The sequence below is a fragment of the Pongo pygmaeus genome, chromosome 13 (genome assembly GCF_028885625.2).
Source record: "Pongo pygmaeus isolate AG05252 chromosome 13, NHGRI_mPonPyg2-v2.0_pri, whole genome shotgun sequence".
Taxonomy (NCBI): Eukaryota; Metazoa; Chordata; class Mammalia; order Primates; family Hominidae; genus Pongo; species Pongo pygmaeus.
In genome coordinates this window covers 127808795-127821762 of record NC_072386.2, presented here as the reverse complement: position 1 = coordinate 127821762, position 12968 = coordinate 127808795, and the positions used below count along the sequence as shown (strand labels likewise).

General features: G+C 61.4%; 1 protein-coding gene across 1 annotated transcript; it reads left to right on the top strand.

Annotated features, from left to right (window-relative positions):
• Positions 1-5927: 5927 nt before the first annotated feature.
• Positions 5928-12022, top strand: ENTPD2 (ectonucleoside triphosphate diphosphohydrolase 2). Its single transcript, XM_054502455.2, has 9 exons — positions 5928-6129; positions 7637-7754; positions 8332-8482; positions 8622-8781; positions 8863-9090; positions 9454-9708; positions 10038-10157; positions 11020-11154; positions 11254-12022. Exons 1-9 carry the CDS (start codon positions 6013-6015, stop codon positions 11455-11457), a joined length of 1488 nt encoding a protein of 495 aa, XP_054358430.1. The 5' UTR covers positions 5928-6012; the 3' UTR covers positions 11458-12022.
• The last annotated feature ends 946 nt before the right edge of the window (positions 12023-12968 follow it).

Genomic DNA, 12968 nt, shown 5'->3' with positions numbered 1-12968 from the left:
CTGTCTCTAAAAATAGTAATAACAAATCTCAAAAAACAAAAAAGAAAGAAAGAAAAGAAAAAAATACAAAACTGGCTCAGGAAGAATAGTTATAGGGGTCTGGCCCTGTAACTATCAAAGAAATGGAAACAGTACTGTAGAAGCCAGAACAGTGGCATATGCCTGTAGTCCCAGCTATTCCAGAGGCTGAGGTGGGAGGATTTCTGAAGCTCAGGAGGTTGAGTCTAGCTTGGGCAACATAGTAAGTCTGGTCTCTAACCCACCTCTTAAAGACAAAACAAACAAAAACCTCCCCACAGAAAAATCCGGCCGAGGTGTTTTTTGTTTTTTTTTTTCAGGCAAGTTCTACCATAAATTGCAGGAACAGATAATCCAAATATTACACTAATTTTTCCAGCTAATTTTAAAAAATTAAAGCAATTTTTTTGTTTGTTTGTTTTTGGTAGAGACGAGATCTCACTATGTTGCCTAGGCCGGTCTCCCAAAGTACTGGGATTACAGGTCAGGCCAACATGATATCAAAACCACAGAGGAGGCTGGGCACGGTGGCCCACGCCTGTAATCCGAGCACTCTGGGAGGCTGAGGCAGGTGGATCACCTGAGGCCAGGAGTTTAAGACCAGCCTGGCCAACATGGGGAAACCCCATCTCCACTAAAAATACAAAAATGAGCTGGGTGTGGTGGCACGTGCCTGTAGTCCCAGCTACTCAGGAGGCTGACGCACAAGAATCCCTCGAGCACGGGAGGTAGAGGTTGCAGTGAGCTGAGATTGAGCAACGGTATTCTAGCCTGAGTGACACAGCAAGACCTTGTCTCAAAAAAAAAAAAAAAGGCAAAGGGAAGCCAGCCATGGTGTGGACCTGTGGTCCCAGCTACTGCAGAGGCTGAGGCAGGAGGACCATTTGAGGCCAAGAGTTTGAGGCTACAATGAGCTATGATTGCACCACTGTAGTCCAGCCTGGGCAACAGAGCAAGACCCTGTTGCTAAAACAAACAAACCAAAGACCTGTTACCTACTTACAGGGAAGAGGCAGCAGGTGGCAGGGGAGGGGAGAGACTGTTACCAAAACACCAGGGGTTCAGTCCAGGTCCTGCTGTTCGCTGCACAGAAAGCCAATCACTGAGACCAGGAGCACTGCCAGGGGGAAGGCTTTAAGGCCGCTGCAGCCAAGGAGATGGGCGCTCAGTCTCAAATCCGTCTCCCTGACCCACTGAAATTAGGGGTTTATAGAGCAGGGAAGCCATGTAACTAGGTGTGAGAAAACAGGAATTAGGGGCAGCTGAAGAAGAGGAGTTGGTCAACAGGAAGCTGGTGGTTGGCCAGGGAATCTTGACAGCTGGGGCGTCTGGCGTCTCATTGTCAAGACACCGTGATCTGGTGAATTTTAGCTCTTTCATTCTATCTGGGGGCCTCATGGTTGGTTTTCTGAGAAAGGAACTCAAATAGGACAAATGTCACTTTCTCAAATTTTAAGACTAGGAGGATCAATTTCTGTGTTCATTCAAAGAAACCATAAATATCAGTTCCATGGGACAATTGAGCTGATTTCAAAATCAAAGAAGGCCAAAGCCAGGTGGGGTGTGGCACACACCTCTAGTCCCCAGATACTCAGGAGGACTGCTTGAGGCCAGGAATTTAAGACCAGCCTGGGCAACAGTGAGGCCCCGGTCTCTAATAAAAGGAGATGTGGGGCTGGGTTTGGTGGCTCACGCCTATAATCTCAGCACTTTGAGAGGCCAAAGCAGGTGGATCACTTAAGGTCAGGAGTTCGAGATCAGCCTGGCCAACATGGCAAAACCCCATCTCTACTAAAAATACAAAAACTAGGCTGGGCACGGTGGCTCATGCCTGTAATCCTAGCACTTTGGGAGGCCGAGATGGGCGGATGCTCAGGAGTTCGAGACCAGCCTGGGAGCAACACGGTGAAACCCCGTCTCTATTATAATGCAAAAAAATTAGCCTGGTGGCGCACGGCTGTAGTCCCAGCTATTTGGGAGGCTGAGTCAGAAGAATTGCTTGAACCGGGAGGCGGAGATTGCAGTGAGCCGAGATCACATCACTGCACTCCAGCCTGGTCAACAGAGGAAGAGTCTGTCTCAAAGTAAATAAATAAAATAAGATAAGATAAAATAAAATAAAATAAAATGCTCACGGTGCCAACTAGAGCCATCGTTCAGAAAAGAATTTGGCACTTGCTAGAGAAGCAGAACACACACTTGCCCGACAACCAGCAGTTTGGTTCCGGGACGCTCCCCAGAGAAGTGTTCGCAAGAGCACACATGTGGCCAGCATGGCAGCTCACACCTGTCACCCCAGCACTGCGGGAGGCCGAGGCAGGCGGAGAGGCCGGGCACGGTGGCTCACACCTGTCATCCCAGCACTGTGGGAGGCTGAGGCGGGTATGTTGCCTGAGGTCAGGAGTTTGAGACCAGCCTGGCCAATATGGTGAAACCCCGTCTCTACTAAAAATACAACATTAGTGGGGAATGGTTATAGGCACGTGTAATCTGAGTTGCTCAGGAGGCTGAGGCGGGAAATCACTTGAACCCGGGAGGTGGAGGTTGCAGTGAGCTGAGATCGCGCCACTGCACTCCAGCCTGAGCGACAGGGCCAGACTCCACCTCAAAAAAAAAAAAAAAAAAAAAAAAGAGTGTATATGTGCAGAGCAGCAATCTCAGCAAAGCCTAAAGCCAGACACTGTGTTCACCAGCTGCAGCGACATGCCGTCTGCATGTTCTCACTCACAGGATGGAACACAGCAAGGAACAAACGAGCCACACCTTTCAGCGTCAACAGGGTGAATCCCAAACGTGTAACGTGAGTGAAAGAAGCAAGTCCCAGAACAGCACGTCCAGCACATCAGAGACCACCGATGGGGTCCTGCCGCCACCCTGGCGTTGCTCTTACCAACTGCGCATATGTGCACCTCCCCTTCTGTTGTGTCTCCAACCTCGAACTGGACAGCACAAGCTTCCCCGCCTCCCGGGGGCCTTTGCAAAGTCTGCTCTCCCCAGGCCAGTGGGTGCCCTCCCCACGGGGCTCACTGTACATGCATGGAGCCTGGCGTGCTTTGGGCCCCCAGGAGGTACTCAGCAAGCATTTGTTGAATGACTTAATGAGCACCTGCAGAAAGGGAGCAGCGAGTGAAAAGCCTTTCACAATTAAACAATTAAGGTGTTTCGGCCTCAGCACAAGTTTCTCTTTTTTTTTCTTTTGAGATGGAATCTCGCTCTGTCATCCAGGCTGGAGTGCAGTGGCGCGGTCTCAGCTCACTGCAACCTCCGCCTCCCAGGTTCAAGCGATTCTCCCGCCTCAGCCTCCCAAGTAGCTGGAATTACAGGTGTCTGCCACTACAGCCGGCTAATTTTTTTTTTTTTGACTCACTCTGTCGCCCAGGCTGGAGTGCAGTGGCGTGATCTTGGCTCACTGCAAGCTCCGTCTCCCGGGTTCACACCATTCTCCTGCTTCAGCCTCCCGAGTAGCTGGGACTACAGGTGCCTGCCACCACGCCCAGCTAATTTTTTGTATTTTTAGTAGAGACGGCATTTCAGCTGTGTTAGCCAGGATGGTCTCGATCTCCTGACCTGATGATCTGCCCACCTCGGCCTCCCAAAGTGCTGGGATTACAGGAGTGAGCCACCGCGCCCGGCCGACAACTGGCTAATTTTTGTATTTCTACTAGAGACGGCGTTTCACCATGTTGGCCAGGCTGGTCTTGAACTCCTGACTTTAAGTAATCCACCTGCCTCAGCTTTCCAAAGTGCTGGAATTACAGACGTGAGCCACACAGCACAAGCTTCTGATGGGGAGACTGAGGCAGGGCAGCCAAGATCTCAGCAGGCCTCAGGAAAGTCCCCTCCCTGGGAGGTCTGAGCCCTGTGTGGGAGGGAGGCTCTGAGTTCCCTCCCCCAGGGGTTCTCCCCTAACCTCTCTGCATCAGCATGTTTCCAGCTCAGCCTGGGCCAGGCCATGTACAGCACATCTGGAGCCCCCGACCCCCAGAGGGTCCTGGAGGCCCCTCCACCCCTTCAGCTCCTGCCAGCTTCCCTCTGACGCTCTCCCAAGTCTGCCTTCCAGGGTCCCTGAGTCCATGCCAGGAAGGGGCGTTCCCCCGCCCTCACTCTGTCTCAAAGAGAGCTCAGCCTCAGCCTTTGTCCTGACTGCTCTGGGATCCCTGCCTCTCCCTCTGCAGGCGAAGCTGGGCACTCGGCCATGAGCCTGTCTCCCCGGGGCAGAGTCCAGCTCCCCTCTCCCTCCCCATCCTCTCAGGCCTGGCAGGCCTCCCGCTCCCTGGCTTGAGCTTTTTGTCCATGAAAAGAGTCCAGAACACCAGGAAGCCCCGCTGGGCCTGGAGGGAAGCAGGGTATCGCAGGCCAGTGGGGGTCGCAGCACCCTGTCTCCGGGCGGCCTTTGTTCCTTCCTTTTCAGGCGTGATGTGCACTGTGGGGCCTCTCCCTCCTCTGGGCCGTCAGGGGTAGAAGAAAGGCCTGGGGTGGGTGGGGGGAAACTGGGGCCTGGGGCCTGGAGCTTAGCACCGGCCACACCCAGAGATTGTCCGCTGGAGCCCCGCCAGGCTGGGCTGTGAGGCTGAGGCAGCAGAGGCTTCCCAGGGTTCCCACCCCTCCCTTTGGGGTCCTGAGCTGGAAGAAAGATGCCTTTGCTGGGCCTGTGGCGCCAGACCCTCAGCCCAGGCAGCAATCCCAGCACAATTGTCACTGCCCGTTCCAGAAGGCCGGGCATGATCTGGACCCTGCCCCGTGGGGCTGCCCTTTGGGCCCCAGCAGCCTGTACTCCCTGGTGGCCTTGCCTCGTGGCTCCCTGACGCTGTGTGGCTGGAATTACTGGGACAAGAATTCCCACTTTGCAGCAGGCGCGAAGGGGGCGGCCCCTGGCCGGGCTGGGATGCGGGGCCTGTGAGGCTTCAGAGCCGAAAGGCCAGCCATGTCGTGGGATGGAGGGGCAGGGCTTGTGTCTGGGGCCAGCTGCGCTTCGCCTGCCCCAGCCGTCCCCAGAAGCCTGTTGCTGACCCGCACCCCAAGCCCGGCCTGGGGACCCTCTTCCTTGCCTTTCAGGCCACGTAGAGGCCCCACCTGTTTCCGTCCTGGGGAAGCCTCCTCTGGCCTCCGCAGCCCAAGCCTCTGTGCCCCTCAGGCCCAGGGGGCAGCAGGTGCGGCCGAGGCCCTGGGCTGGGAGGCAGGGACCTTTGGCCCGGTCTGTGCTGCTTCTCGGCTCGGTGTGACCTGGGCCGTCCCTGCCTTCCCCGCCCCTGCGTCCTCACCTTCACCTCAGCACAGGGCCCAGGTGAGGTGGATCTGACTGGGCCTCAAGGGTAGGTCCGGCCTGGGTCAGCTGCGTGTCTCTGGGGCTGACCTGCGCTGGCTCAGCGCCGCAGGCTGGCGGATCCTTGCGGGCCGGGAGGGCATCCCGCAGGCCAGCCTGGTCCTCACCAGCCCTGGGAGTTGGCGCTCAGGGCCCTGCTCCACAAACAGGTGCTGACCCTCGGCTTCCTCCTGAGTCCCCAGCCCGGGCCCCGCGTGGCTCCGCAGCCGACAGTGCCTCTTTCCTGCAAGCGAGTCGGCCTCCTTTCCCGGGCCGGGGAAAAGCGCGGCTCTCCAGCACCGGACCCTGCGAGCCAGCCTCGCCCGCCCACCCCCACGCCAGGCCGCCTGCCTCCACGGCCGGGGGATCCCCTTGCTGAGTGGGCGGGAAAGGGAAGGTGAGCCATAGCCGCGGGGCGCCCGGGCTGAGACCCTGGAGCGGGGGAGCGGCGCCGGTGATTCAGCCGCGCCCGCGTCTCTCACCTGCGCGGGCCGGACGGCGGCAGCTTGGGAGCAGAGGCGAAACCTGTCCGCCCGTGGGCGTGGCCGGTGGTGGGCGGGCCCGCCCGGCCTCCCGCCCCTCGTCCCGCCCCGGGGCCCCTATCCCGCGGCCCCGCGGCCCCGCCCGCCTCCGCCTCCGGCTCCCCGCACTCTCTGGGTCCACGCGTCGTCCTCCCGCGCGCCCGCCCGCCCATGGCCGGGAAGGTGCGGTCACTGCTGCCGCCGCTGCTGCTGGCCGCCGCGGGCCTCGCCGGGCTCCTACTGCTGTGCGTCCCCACCCGCGACGTCCGGGAGCCGCCCGCCCTCAAGGTGCGCGCCCGGGCACCCAGCGCACGTCTGGGGAGCAGCGGGCCGGGCCCGGAGCCGGGGAGGGGGTGCGCGGCTGGGAGCCTGAGCAGGATCAGCCCGGGACCCCCACGGTGCTCTGCTCCTGGCGGGCTGGGTGGGGTCCCGGGTTCCGCACTCTGCGCTCCCCGACCGGGTAAGCGAGGGGGGCGGTGGCGCTTCCAGGGCTACGCGGTGCTGGAGGAACAAGTCCCGGAAATTCCGCGCCCGCCGCCGAGTCCGTCAACGCAGCCCAGGGGCTGTGTCCCCGCTCCCGGGATGCAGCCCAGCGATGCCCCCTGGGTGCTGCCAGACGCCCGCCCTCAGGCCTGTGCGGGCCCCCCGGGGCACTCCGGGCCACTTCTGCTCTGTGCCGCCGCCCCGGAGGGTGCGGTTAGAGGCACATCGACTGGGTATTCAGCCCAGATGGGGATCCACAAGCCCCAGGACCCAGGGCCCCCGCCAGGACACGAGGGTGGCCCAGAAAGAGAGGAGGGCTTGAGCGGAGCAGCCCTGGCCGGTCCTCAAAAGGTTGGAGCAGGCTAGCCTGGATCTCCACTCCAGCAGGCCCAGGGACCTCCTGACCGGCCCCTTTAACCCTTTATTGGGCTTGTAGGGGGGTGGGGTGGAGAGCGAAGTCCCCCAGCCCGATGGGGAGTCAGAAGCAGGGTGTTCTGCGGCCCTGCAGGACAGCCATGTGGCAGTGCACGCGCTGGCCTGTTGATGCTCTGGGCTCTGGGGAGGCCTTGGTAGGGATGGACTGGTGCGGCCCTCTTGGAGGCTGGAATTGGCACCCGGGCCTGGGAGACTGGTCTCCAGCTTTCCAGGTGGATCCAGGATGCTGGCGCAGGAGCTGGAAAAGGGCATTTACAAGCTCATGCCACTCAGGTCTGCAAGAAGGCCCACCCAGCGCCCCCAACAAGGCAGGGCCAGCTTCTCTCTCTGGCCCTGGCTTGGAGGCCTAGGGAGAGTGTCTTCAGAGCCGACCTGGCTCTGAGGCCCACGGCCAGCCTTGGTGGGCCTTCTTCAACTGGGGCCCTGCCCCTGCATCCTCAGGTTGGGCTGCCGTCAGAGGAGTTGGAAGGAGACAGAGGAGGAAGGAAGAGGGGAGGAAGGAAGAGGGACTCTAGGGAGCTCCTCCTGCAGAGGAGCTTCCTCTCCCTGAGCCTGGGAAACTTGTGCCCCAGGGAAAAGTCCCTGGGGACCCTCTGTCCCTGACTCAGTCCCTCAGTCTGCCCTTGCCAGGAAGGCTGCTGCCCAGACCCTGGCATGCTGGCTTCAGGTAGTCAGGAGGGAAGAGTCACCTCCTCCCACTCCCCCACCCCGCCCTGTTCTCCTTCCAACCATGGCCTCAGAGGAGGCCTCAGCATGAGGCTTGGCACATGACTGAGTGGGGGGGCGGTGGCAAACTGGAGGAACCCAACTTCACGTTTGGTGTCAGGGTGTCAGGGCCCCCAGACACCCCAGGCTGACTCCCTCCCCCTCCCCCCAGTACGGCATCGTCCTGGACGCTGGCTCTTCACACACGTCCATGTTTATCTACAAGTGGCCAGCAGACAAGGAGAACGACACAGGCATCGTGGGCCAGCACAGCTCCTGTGACGTTCCAGGTGAGGCCCAGCCCAGCCAGGACACCCACTCACTGCAGGGTTTCTGGGGCCCTCTCCAGCCTTAGCTGGTGCAGGTCCAAGCATTTAGGGCCTTCTGCTTAGTGTTGGGTGGGGCTCACTCCAGGCAGAAGCCCTGGAAAGAGAGAGGCTGGGCCCCCTGCGCCTGAGTGGGGCCAGGAGTGGTTTGCATTCTAGAAAGGAAGCCCAGGCAGCAGGTGGGAGGTTTGGGCCTCGCTGGGCCCAATATTGGCTTCTGTGCCCCAGATGGAGCAGGAAGAGGTCTGGGGGCCTGGCGGGCACACCCAGGCAGGCCTCAGGAGGCCAACCTGGGTGGACCATGCCCAGGGCTTTGTCCTAGCACCTGCACCCACACCCTCTCAGCAGGCAGCAGACTTGGTCTCTGGGTGGCACCTGGGCCCCTTTGTCTCCAACCTGGGCATTTCTGGGGCTTAAACTGGGAAGGTGTGCCACCTGGTCTGGGAGCCCATGGCCCCCACCCCCACCCTCACTCTCCTGGCCTACGGCCCACCTAGGGGCTGCCTGTAAGGCATAGGCTCATCTCTCTGCCTCCCTCTAGGTGGGGGCATCTCCAGCTATGCAGACCACCCTTCTGGGGCCGGCCAGAGTCTTGTTGGATGCCTTGAACAGGCGCTTCGGGATGTGCCCAAAGAGAGACATGCGGGCACACCCCTCTACCTGGGAGCCACAGCGGGTATGCGCCTGCTCAAGTGAGTGTGCCTGTGCCCTGGCCCTGTCCCCATGATAGCCTTTGGCTGTGACCCCTTGCGGGGTGGACCCTGAGCACCCCTACAGCAGGCTCCCAGCCACCTGGGGAGAAGGCCTCTTGGAGTTCTCTGTGTTTTGCAGCCTGACCAATCCAGAGGCCTCAACCAGTGTGCTCACGGCAGTGACTCACACACTGACCCAGTACCCCTTTGACTTCCGCGGTGCACGCATCCTCTCAGGCAAGGAAGAGGGGGTGTTTGGCTGGGTGACTGCCAACTACCTGCTGGAGAACTTCATCAAGGTGGGCCCAGCAGCCAGACAAAGAGCCAGGGGGCGTGGGCACCCTTGGCCCCTGGTTGACCCCACACTCCCCTCTCCACAGTACGGCTGGGTGGGCCGGTGGTTCCGGCCATGGAAGGGGACACTGGGGGCCATGGACCTGGGGGGTGCCTCCACCCAGATCACCTTTGAGACAACCAGTCCAGCTGAGGACAGAGCCAGCGAGGTCCAGCTGCGTCTCTACGGCCAGCACTACCAAGTCTACACCCACAGCTTCCTCTGCTATGGCCGTGACCAGGTCCTCCAGAGGCTGCTGGCCAGCGCCCTCCAGGTGCCCCTCCACCCTGGCTCACCTGCACTGCACTGTCCCCTCCTGGAGCAGAACCTGGACAGCCACCGTGCTGTGGAAGGCTTCTCCAGGCTGGGCTTTAATTGGCTGGAAAGACAGGTGGGAGGATCAGAGCATGAGCAAAGGCCCAGTGGCTGGGCTGGGCCTGGAGAAGGGAGGGCCAGGGACGGCTCTCAGAGAGAGCCTGGTCAGGGGCGTTGGGATCTGTCAAGCAGGCAGTGGGGAGCCATGGATTGCCCCTGAGCACAAAAGTGAAGTTGCCAGAGTGAGACCTGTGGGAGGTTCGTCAGGCTGGTCCTCTGGATCGGCGGTGGTGCCACCCTGTCACGCTGGTGATTCCCCCAGACCCACGGCTTCCACCCCTGCTGGCCGAGGGGCTTTTCCACCCAAGTGCTGCTCGGGGATGTGTACCAGTCGCCATGCACCATGGCCCAGCGGCCCCAGACCTTCAACAGCAGTGCCAGGGTCAGCCTGTCGGGGAGCAGTGACCCCCACCTCTGCCGAGATCTGGTTTCTGGGCTCTTCAGCTTCTCCTCCTGCCCCTTCTCCCGATGCTCTTTCAATGGGGTCTTCCAGCCCCCAGTGGCTGGGAACTTTGTCGTGAGTAGGGGCAGGCGGGTGGCTGGAACTTTGTCGTGGGTAGGGGCAGGCGGGTGGCTGGGCACTTTGTCGTGGGTAGGGGCAGGCGGGTGGCTGGACACTTTGTCGTGGGTAGGGGCAGGCGGGTGGCTGGGAACTTTGTCGTGGGTAGGGGCAGGCGGGTGGCTGGGAACTTTGTCGTGGGTAGGGGCAGGCGGGTGGCTGGGCACTTTGTCCTGGGTAGGGGCAGGCGGGTGTCTGGGAACTTTGTCGTGGGTAGGGGCAGGCAGGTGGCGGCAGGTGCTCTGAGCCGCTGGGGTCCAGTCACAGTGTGACTGCACCCCCTACAGGCCTTCTCTGCCTTCTTCTACATTGTGGACTTTTTGCGGACTTCGATGGGGCTGCCCGTGGCCACCCTGCAGCAGCTGGAGGCAGCCGCAGTGACTGTCTGCAACCAGACCTGGGCTCAGGTGAGCCCCACTCCCACTTCTCCAGGACTGTGCGGAAGGGCTCAGCCTCCGCCTCCGCATGCCTCCCCAGCCCTGCATGGACAGGCCTCTCCAGGACTGTGCGGAAGGGCTCAGCCTCCGCCTCCGCATGCCTCCCCAGCCCTGCATGGACAGGCCTCTCGGAGCACCCGCTGCAGTGGGGGCGATGGCAGGCATTAGGCTGACTCCAGAGGTGGCGGGGCTGTGGCCGGGAGGCTGTGAACAAGTCGGGCGGGTTGGAGAAGCTTTGCCAGGCCCGGCCCTCATCCCAGATCTGGAGGGCAGGGGGAGGCCGGTGCCCAGATTTCTGGCTTCTGCCACTGGTCCCCTCCATGGTGCCACAGAAGGGAAGATGAAAGTGGGGCTGGGCACGGGGAGTGTGCCCACCGGAGACTCCAAGAGAAACGTACGAGTCGTCCCAGGACTGGGGTGGTGAGCAAGGCCCCATTTTGTCCTCCCAGGGCCTAGTCTCAGACACACTGAGGTGGGGGAGATGGGGACAGGCGGCGAGCCAGCGGGCAGACTCAGGCCTGGAGCTCGTCCTGTTCCCCTGGCCACACACCAAGGTGTTGCTGCCTCCTGCTCCCTGGTGGCCATGCCTGCTGTCCCTCCTCACTGGCCTTCCAGCATGGGCGCTGGCTGGGGAAGGATGGAAGCCTGCCCTGCCGGGGGTGCCCCTCGGACTCGGTCTTGCCATTCGTGTCCGGGCCTGTGTGGTGGTCTCTGGCCTCGCACGGCCCGTGTGTGTCTGGGGAGGGGTGAAGCACGCCGCCGGCCCCCTCTCCCCGTGGGGCCGAGACCTCCCGGTGGTCGCCTGCCTGACGGTGTCCCGCCCGCGTCCCAGCTGCAAGCTCGGGTGCCAGGGCAACGGGCCCGCCTGGCCGACTACTGCGCCGGGGCCATGTTCGTGCAGCAGCTGCTGAGTCGCGGCTACGGCTTCGACGAGCGCGCCTTCGGCGGCGTGATCTTCCAGAAGAAGGTGGGGCGGGGCGGGGCGGGGCGGGGCGGGGCGGGGCGGGGCGGGGGCAGGCCTGGGGGCGGGGCCTCTCGGGAGCTGAGGCCACGCCCTTCGCCGCAGGCCGCGGACACTGCAGTGGGCTGGGCGCTCGGCTACATGCTGAACCTGACCAACCTGATCCCCGCCGACCCTCCGGGGCTGCGCAAGGGCACAGACTTCAGCTCCTGGGTCGTCCTCCTGCTGCTCTTCGCCTCCGCGCTCCTGGCTGCGCTTGTCCTGCTGCTGCGTCAGGTGCACTCCGCCAAGCTGCCGAGCACCATTTAGGGGCCGGCGGGGGCATCTGCCCCATCCCTCCCCCCACCCCTGTATCCCCACCCCGTACTCCCACCCCTCCCCCAACCCCTGTACCCCCCACCCCTGTATCCCCACCCCTCCACCCACCCCCACCCCTCTCCCACCCCTGTACCTACCTCTCTCCCCACCCCTGTATCCTGCATTCCTCCACCCACTCTCTATCCCCCACCGCTCCACCCCACCGCTGTATTCTCCATCCTTCCACCCCACCCTCAGCGTCTCTGCCCCTAAGGCAGCCCAGGAAATGGGAACTGAGACTCTGGTACCCACAGGGGCCTGGGTGGGCCAAGAGCGTGCAATCCAGCTCCTTGAACCCCTCCAGCCCACTTCAGCCTGGGCATCACTGCAGGCCCCGTGCTCCTCCTCCTCCTCCTCAGGGCTGGGTCTCCAGAGTGGGGCCTTGGTTCTGAGAATCAGCCCTTAGAGGCTCCTTCTGTGGAGTATGGGTCTGTACTGGGGAGGGTCACAGCATACGGGCTGGCAGCCAGCCCAGCACCTACTTGTAAAAATTTTGTAATAAAAAGTTTTTCCTAGAGACATGAAAGGAGAGTGTCTGTGGGGTGGGGCATCCTTGCTGTGGCCTGTGCCCCCACCTTCCCGCTGTTCTGGCCGCACGGGCCTGCCCCTGGTCCTGAGGGTGGACACCAGCCCTCCCTACTGCCTTCTGCTCTGGAGCCAGGCCTGGGGCACTGGCTGCTGCCCTGCTGTGCCGTGGCAGCCTAGAGTAGCTGCAGGATGGCTGGCCCGAGGGAACGTTCCTGGGCCTTTGAGTCTTCTCTGGCCAGCAGAGTTCCCCAAAACCATCACATCCAGATCTGCGTTGGTGACCAAGGCCAGACTGAAGGTTGGGTTCTGGTACAGTGAGCCTGGGGTGAGGGTAGGGGTCAGGGAGGTGCCGGACAGTGGGTGGCAGCCAGCCAGGTGGCTTCCTAGGGGGCAGTCAGTGCTGGTAGAGACTGGAGGGAGGGCAGGCCCTCATCAGGGGGTGGCACAGGGGTGGGAGATGAGATCAGGACCAGGACCCATAGGCAGGAATCTTGCACAGAACCTGGCTGTGGAGCCAAGCCATGCAGTGGCACAAGGCACCTTGCCCTTCTCACCTGGGGCTGAGTGTCCTGCACCTCCAAAAGGCATCCCGCAGCCCCGGCCAGGCCCTGCAGCCCCTCCCCAAGCCAGTTTTCTCCAGGATGGGGAGGCCTGGTCTTGCCCCCTCGCCTCCTCACCTTTCTGGGAAGTGAGCTTAGACACTGTCTCTATGCTCAGTGCCCTGGCGAAGAGGGTGGTGGTTCTTATTCTGCTCTTCCCTCCTCTCTTCACCTTTTTTTTTTTTTTTTTTTTTTGAGTCATTTGATAAACCTGAGGGCAGCCAGCCCCAGCTTTGGAGTTCTGAGACTGGAAGGACCAAGGGGACACCCCGGGTTGGAGGTCTCACTCTTGTTCTCTGAATGACTAGTCAAAGGAGGTTTCTAGTGGGATGGGGT